The 8,274-nt window shown below is 39.0% G+C and overlaps 1 protein-coding gene across 2 annotated transcripts; it reads right to left on the bottom strand.

Annotated features, from left to right (window-relative positions):
* Positions 1–1,022: 1,022 nt before the first annotated feature.
* PHYHIP (phytanoyl-CoA 2-hydroxylase interacting protein) lies at positions 1,023–7,676 on the bottom strand. Of its 2 annotated transcripts, none has more exons than XM_063445512.1 (5): positions 7,600–7,676; positions 5,445–5,615; positions 4,960–5,134; positions 4,051–4,168; positions 1,023–2,044 (listed from the first exon to the last, which is right to left on the bottom strand). In XM_063445512.1, the coding sequence occupies exons 2-5, from the start codon at positions 5,610–5,612 to the stop codon at positions 1,519–1,521; spliced, it is 987 nt and encodes a 328-aa protein (XP_063301582.1). In that variant the 5' UTR covers positions 5,613–5,615; positions 7,600–7,676; the 3' UTR covers positions 1,023–1,518. The 2 variants fall into 2 exon arrangements, with proteins under 2 accessions (XP_063301582.1, XP_063301583.1); XM_063445513.1 differs by lacking the exon at positions 7,600–7,676 and adding an exon at positions 6,860–6,953.
* Positions 7,677–8,274: the final 598 nt, after the last annotated feature.

The raw sequence follows: 8,274 nt of genomic DNA, 5'->3' as shown, positions 1-8,274 counted from the left end.
CAAGTTGGTAGGAGGAGGAGGCATGACAGGGTGAAGAAGAGAGTTAAAAGCATGAAACAGTCATTTGGGCTTGCGGGAGAGTGTGGTTATGAATGTATTGAAGTAGTTTTCTTTTGAAGAGGAAAGAGCCAGACTGTAGGAGCACAGCATAAATTTATAGTGGAGGAAGTCAGACACAGAGTAAGACTTTCTCCAGCAGCATTCCACAGTTCTGTAACATCAGGTTAGCTTGGTGTGCCAGGGCTGTAATTGGGGACACTTAGTGCGTTTAAGTGTAGGAGGTGCCATGATGGCTATTTGAGAGGAGAGAGTGGAGTTGTAGAGGGAGGTTGCAGTGTTATGGCAGGTGAGATTTGAGATTGGTGAAAGGAGACTTTGGAGGTTGGTGGAGAATTGCTGTATGTCAAGACAATTGAGGTTTTTGCGAGACTGATGTGGTGAGGTTGAGGTAATTTGGGTACGTGGCTGTCAATGGACAGCAGATGGTGGTCAGATAGAACATGGAATGGAACATTGAAGAGATTAGAGGTGGTACAGTGATTGGTGAAGATGAGGTAAAGAGTGTTTCCTGCTCTATTAGTTGATGAATTTAGACTACTGTGTTAATAATGAGTCCAACGGTGGAGGTTATAGAGAGTAGACGAGAGGCATCAGGGCAGTTAGTGTTGTTGATTGAGATATTAAAGTCCCCAAGAATGAGGGAAGGAGTGCAAGAGGAGAGGAAATGGGGTAGCCAGGAAGAAAAGAGTTCAGTAAATAGCCTAGGATGACCGGGGGGCGATAAATTTGTTCAAAGACATCACAGGGGTGGAATTTAGGTTTTTTTGCCCCTTTTGTTCATTTCATATGTAAATCTTTCTTTAGAAGAGGATCCACTTTCCAAGTCTCTTACATCCTTACTTTTCATATACAGCAGTAGATCTTATTTACCAGATTTATCCTCAGGATATACCCAGACACACATTTATACAATATCCTTGCATTAACACATAGGGATAAAGAAATGTGACTAAACAACCATCTGATCCCTTGCCCTCAAGCAGGGTTATTCGTAAAACATTTATTTGTTCTGTGCCTTTGGGATAGACGTTTAGATAATATTACTTTTTACATGACCACATTTTATATGAACACATATACACATACTATATCCAATTTCAGGTGCTTTATGAGAAAATGTTGCCTTTCAATCTCACACTTAATAGCCTGCTGTACTATTTTGTCCTCTGTCTATTCCCTACAATAGTAATGGCTTGCCTTTACAACACAGCCATGGAAATAGTCCTACAGGTTTGAAAGGTCACCACAGTTATTATCGATGTAAACAGCCAAATAAAGTAGTAGTCACATACTAACAACATACAAGTGTACACTCTGTCAGGAATACAAGGCAATGGAATACAAGGTTGGACAATCCTGCACTAGGATTTAACTCTTCCAAGCTCCCGTAACCAACAAGAGGTTTTTCTAAATTATTCTTTAAATACATTTCACAAGTAACATAAATCTTCAGTGTCCCTAATGCCCTCCACTGATATTGCACACTTTACAACTGGGGTCCTTCTTGGCATTAGTAGTGGAGAGGCTCATTAGTTGATGCCCCTTGATTTCCGCTAATTGCCCCAACTTCAGAGGCACTGGCTCTGTGTATATTACTTCCAGAATCAGATCTTGTGCATGCCAGTATTTTCCTTGCTCCCCACGAGTCAGGAACGGGTTGCTGTGAGGGTCAAGCAGTGGCAGACGGGCGCTGCAGTAGGCATCTCCTTGAGACCCTCGAGGTGCCAACACCAAGACAACATAATGGTAGGCGGTGTACATGCAATAGAAATCTGCAAAGTAGAGGTGTGTGCCTTCATTGAAGAGGTTTTCAGCTGGCACAGTCACCCTCCACCTTCCATATGGTGAATCATGAGGAGGAAGACCTGTGTTGAATTCGGTATTGCAACTGAAAAACACACCATTAAGTGTACCACTGATGGGTGATCCATGGCTGCCACTCTGATCTTTTAGAGACGGGAACATCACACCACCCCACTTTTCCCTGGGCAAATAAGGAAGAAAGCAATACTTCAAAGAAGAAAACAAAACTTTTAATGAATAATTATATTCATTAAAATGGACATTGTGATAAAATGACTGAGGAAACGCACATTTTAGTTCAAAATGGCCAAAGTGGAAAATTCTTAACTAAAATTAGCTATAATAACTTCTCATATTTGCAGCTCCTTTGTCAATTCTCCACAATTATCAATTTAAGCAATACTACATATGTATAGGATTATGTATTGATCCTATATTAGGTGTATTAGGTGTGTGTATATTATTGGACGCTAATAATCTTCACAGTGCATAAAAATCTAAGATTGTCTACCTTGTATGCTATATTTGAAATAATAGTATGCTTTTTTTGGTTTGTTTTTCTAGACTAGCCTAATGCCTATAACACACATAATTTAATCAGTTAATGACATGGTCATGGTCTATGTTGTCATAAAAAACATCCTTAGAGACTCTATTATTTATTTATAAAGCTGCTGATAGCATGTAAATGGTATATTCCATGCTGACATAGGGTCTGAAAAGAGAACCACTGGGATTTCCATTTCCACACATCCCAGAAAATACTATTGAAATGTTTAATAATGTGAGGTGTGGAGCAGAAGCCCCTTAAAAGATGCACTTCCAGGAATGGTATCTGTCCATGAATGCTGGTCATTCCCATGAAGCTGTGCATGCAAGCACATTTGCATGTTCATCAGTACAACATCATGGGATACAAGTGATGTGCATCAGATGCCAGACTAACAGGGAGTGGTGTCCAACAGACCCAAGGTAAAAAGTCTAACCATTCTAAAATTGTTTGACTCCTGACAATGTGAATGGGGTGGCATGGCTTTCCTGGAACTATAACTACTAACATCTGCTGTGGTGGTTATGGTGCTTGGTCTGCTCCTTTAGACAATTCATGACAACGCATCTCATAGCAGTCCTGAAAGGTGAAATGTACTAATTTGTGATTTATGCAAAATAAAGGTTGTGAAACAGCAGGTGTATTGGCGCTTCATCAACAAGATCACTAATTTGGTGTGTAAAGGTGTATCCCTAAACACCTTAAAATGCATAAAATAAAATTACAGAAAATAGTTATACCCAATATAACCAGTATCGTACACCACTTAGTGATATACTTTCCAAGAGTATTGGATATCCAACTGGATAATGCAGTACTTGACCCAACAAGAATCTATAAAATAATACAGAAATACACATTGCAGTCTGCAAATATGTTTATAGAGAAAACACTCCCAGGCTCTTTATAGAGAGCTTCAGGGTGCCAATTCTGACTTAGGATATACATCAACAATGCTTAATGCTTTGCAAAGTTATATTTGGTATTAAAAAGTATAAAATATATAAAATAGGACTTTTAAAAGCAGTGTGTAAAATAACAACAAAAAATTATATACACTACCGCCACCACAATAAGTCCTTCAGTAAAAAAATGATGCAGCAAACGCGTTTCAACTGATTCCCAGTCTTCTTCAGTGCCTAACTTCTGAGGGACAATTGTCCCTTATAGATATATACCCCTCCAAATTGAATAAGTGTTTCCTCCTGATGTCCCGCCATCTCTCTTCTGGATCGCACTCAGGGGGCGATACGTCCATTCTGGGACGGCTCTACACTTGTATGTGTTACCCATATCAAATGTTTCTCTATATACATATATGCAGATCGCACTATGTATTTCTGTATTATTTTATAGATTCTTGTTGGGTCAAGTACTGCATAATCCAGTTGGATATCCAATACTCCTGGGAAGTATATTGATCACTAAGTGGTGTACGATACTGGTTATATTGGGTATAACTATTGTCTGTTATTTTAGTTTGTGATTTAGACAGGGAATCTATCTATCTATCTAAATGCCCACCAAATAGGTTTCTATTGTTACTAAAATTGTACCCTACAATTTTTGCTCTATTTATGATAGAATAGTGAATGGACTGAATATATTGTCACTGCAAGCATGGAGACTTTATGCACCTGATGTGTTGAAAGTATTCTTCAGTCTGGTTTCTGTAGAAGACTTGGAATGGTAACATGCGCCCAGCGATTCCTTCTGCCTTCTCCTGTAGCTGCTTAACTTGTTCAATTGCATAATCTGAAAATGATAAAGACGTCACTTATATTGTATGTCTTGGGGTTATCTGCATAACTTTACATATGTTTTGTGGAATTTCATGATCCTGTACCGGGTATCACAATTATTTCCCGCAGTTGCTAAATTAATTTATGTGCTGTTGTGATTTTTTGAATGACACATTTGTTTAGATTCTGATCATGTACTCAAAAACTGGCTTTACAGTCATGTACAGAGATGTTTGTACTTATAATCTCTTACTACAGATTCTAATACACTGTAGAAGTATACGCATATATCAAGGCTCATAATTTCCACTTGTTACTAGCCAGTGGCAAGAATAAATATAGCCCTCGTGAGTAGAAATTAACTTTAGTTGTAAGTAACTTAAGTCCTGACTGATAACATAGGACTTGAATTTTTATTTTCAATTTATTTAAGAGACAAGCCACATAGATACAATGACAATATATCACATATATATCATATACCACAGTGATTAAGTACAAGGCAGACTTGACCCCAAGTTTACAAAGATAAGTGAACAAAGCCAAACTAGAAGAGGGAAGAGAAATAAAGAGAAAATGTAACATAAAATAAGGGGAAACAGAGGAGGGGAGGGGAAGGGAGGGAGAAGCTGGGAGAAAACTCCCAGGTGCAGCTCTAGTGGGCCTGGTCATATCTGAGCCACAGAGCCCACGTTTTATGAAAGGAGGAGAGGGCCTAAGACTTGAAATTTGAATATATATATATATATATACACACACACACTGATGTAAGGATACCAGACATGCATGCAATATATATCTTACCCCCTGTACAGAAGCTCACTGTTTCACTCCAGCCAGAAACACTATATTCCCCATCACTGCGTTTCACTGCAGTCTGTACAGCAAGTGTGTATTCAGTACGTGGACTCAGGAACCAGTGGCCACGGACTGTCATGGGTAAAGCCACCGCCTTCGCAACCAGTTTGGTTGGTACGTCCTTTGTGGAAGGGGATACTCCGGATCAGACAGATCCCCAGCTATAAAACCCACATTGCATGGTAGTTGCATTGAGAAATTAGATTACCATTACACCCAAGACCATCCATAGTGTTAGGGAAAAAAGATACTGATTGTATGAATTACAGTTACAATGCCAAAACAGCGCAAACATGCATACCACAGGTATAAAGACTAAATAGGTTACACCTCCTACTAATCACAGGTAATGTATATAGTTGCAAGGGTGAGAGAGAAATGTAGTCCACTATAAGTCATTTTATTGCAAATAAGTGTACCCCATAACTCACCCTATGTTTGAACTTGTTTTCCTTCTGACCGCCTGTCTTGTTCAGATCAATGAAGTAGTGAGTTACTCTCTGGATGTCATAAGGTGGCATCTCCCAAGACACACGGAACGAGTCACAGGTTATATCATTGATTTGGATCCCATGAGGAGCAGAAAGAGGGGATTCCATAACCTGTTGGATAGATTTAAACTTTGTCAGTAGTGCTGTGTGCATTGCCCTGACTGCTTTCGTTTCTCCTATGTTGTGTGCCACACTGCATTTGTTTGCTTATTTTTGGTCTTCTCTGTAGGCACTAAAAAAAGCATGTGAGAATGACTTAAACATCTAATTTACTGATTTACTGTCACCAAGACAACTGCTTAATACTGCCCCTACCTTCTCAAGGCTCAGCTGCTGGTTTCCCTTTTGTACGATTTTATATCCTCTAATTACCATAGCTTCTTAATACAATTCCTATTAGCCTCTCTGTCCTGTGTTCCACACCAATTTTTATGCAATTTTTTTTTAAATTCTCTACAATCTTTGTTCCCTGTACCATGATAATTGATTAATGTCATTGAGTAAACCTGTTTGAAATCAAATCCCATTCCTTAATTCTGTACTTTGTACTTTGATAAGGATTAATCCCCCCTCCTCTCCTGTTGCCAACTTTTACTGATGGCTTTATCCTGTTTACAGTTCAAGGTTTAATTACTAAACACAGAATTGTAGACAAACAAACTCTGGATGGCACTATTCAGGTTAAAATAGAAGAATAAGAAGATGTGTTTGATGTCTCGAAAACCTGACACCAGTTATTTTCACCCTATATATGGCATAATGGATATACAGGTGTCTAGCTTGGGTGCCAGTAAACCTAGTTGTATCACATTATTCTGCATAGTCTTGCATCACTGCCTCCCACTCTATGCAATGGAGATTGGTACTACCACTGTCTTTAATGGTTGTACAGAATGATACCGCAATTGTCCTAGTTTGGTAGATGAGAAGACTGACATTCCTGCCCTGTGTAATAGAAATGTGTACTTTGCTGTCATATGGTGTCAAGAGTGGTGTTACTGCTTCCAACCTATAGTAAGGAAGACAAGTACTACTAGTGCCCTAGGTGTATATAAAGGAGACTGGACTGTTTAAGATGGGTGTGTGTGATGGATGTGTTGGGATAAGGAAGTAGCCACTTGAGGAATAAAGCTACAATGTAAATTGAGGGTATGTTTGGAGAAGGAGTGCCACCCACAATAAAAATGATGAGATTGTAATTTTTGATATGTGCAATATGTTTTACAAGGCTATGTGGAGAATGAAAACACTGAAATTAGCATGCATTGTAAAAGATCTATTACCTAACTCTAACTCCATGCCAAAAAAAACATGCCCCTTGGGAGGAATAAAAGCTTCTATGATCTGTGGCTTACCTGGTAGGTTCCTTTCTATGTACCTCTCTGTGAGTGTTATCGTCCCAATATCCCTCCGTATCTTCTGCTGTACCCCTCTTCTTGCTCCCATTGATCTTCTCTAAGCAATACATTCTGTGGGAGGATGGTATATGCTAATCCCTCTCTATCTCAGCTTGCAAACCACCCACACGTGTCTGATACAGCTGGCCTAGATTCATGCCCTGCATGCCCTGTATAATACCAATGCCACTTCCTTTCGTAAACAGCACTGCACCTCCACACTACCTGGCACTCCCGCTATTTAACAGCAGATCCCATATTACTGTACAGAATCACTCTAAAAAAATGATGGCATTTCACGAACTACCTGCAAGGCTTCAACCATAAATCTCTGCATCCTATTATCACAGAGCATTAAAAGCAATAAAACAGCATATCATTATTTAGATGTGTTCTATGAGACCTGCTGAGCTTGATAACAGTCTCAGGAAAAGCACCATGCCAAAAACTTGCAAAGCATTATCACAAGCCAAAGTTCTGAAGCAGGACCATGCTGTGCAATATGAATTTTATAGGTCACATAGAACATTCATTGTAAATTGTTATACATTGTAAAGAGCATCACACCCTCTGCACAGTAAGGCTTTCTACTGATTGTGAGTTTTAACATTGTGAGCAATAGACAGACATGGGATTAAAGAAATAAAAATTAGGACACAGCTGTCCTGCCATAGAAAGGTGATGCAGGTGAGACATACCTTTATAGATAGGCTTGGAACCTCAAAGAGCAAAGACAGAGCGAAAGAATGAAATGAGAGATTGCAGGAAGAAAATAAAATAGCAAGGGTGAGAGGAAAAAAAGATTGAGTAGGAGGGAAACAGCAAAGCTGTGAGAGAGAAAGAGAGAGAGAGAGAGGGTAAAGCTTGGGGGAGGCAGGAGTGAGAGAATACAGATTTAGAAATAACAGAGATAATGGATGGTAAAAAAAAAAAAAATGAAACAGGACAAATAGTAAAGGAAGAGAGGATGGCTAACAGCCCAGGACACCAAACACCCCCAGTAATTTAAAATACTGGCCTTATCTTTGCCCGGTGAAGGTAGCATTCCAGCAGTGAAGGAGTTATGGATTCTGTTGCCAACATGACTTAACTTGTGCATCATTCCAATAATGTTGCTTTTTTCTTTCTTGCTGGTATAGAGTTAAATTAAACAAGCTTTCAGGGCCCACCACATTGTAGCCTATTAAATAACACAAAAAACAAGAGTTGGATACTTTAATCACATTCACCCCTCATCCACACTTCAGTAAACCAAGATAAAGAAAATCTACATTACTTACTATCTATTGTATGAATTAGCTCAGTCCATTTTATTGAATAGAATTTAATCATTCTAGACATTTCTAACGACCATGTTCAAGTCTTAGCATTCG

The sequence above is a fragment of the Pelobates fuscus genome, chromosome 3 (genome assembly GCF_036172605.1).
Source record: "Pelobates fuscus isolate aPelFus1 chromosome 3, aPelFus1.pri, whole genome shotgun sequence".
Taxonomy (NCBI): Eukaryota; Metazoa; Chordata; class Amphibia; order Anura; family Pelobatidae; genus Pelobates; species Pelobates fuscus.
Note: the sequence above shows the minus strand (reverse complement) of the source record. Positions and strands in the feature narration are given on the sequence as shown.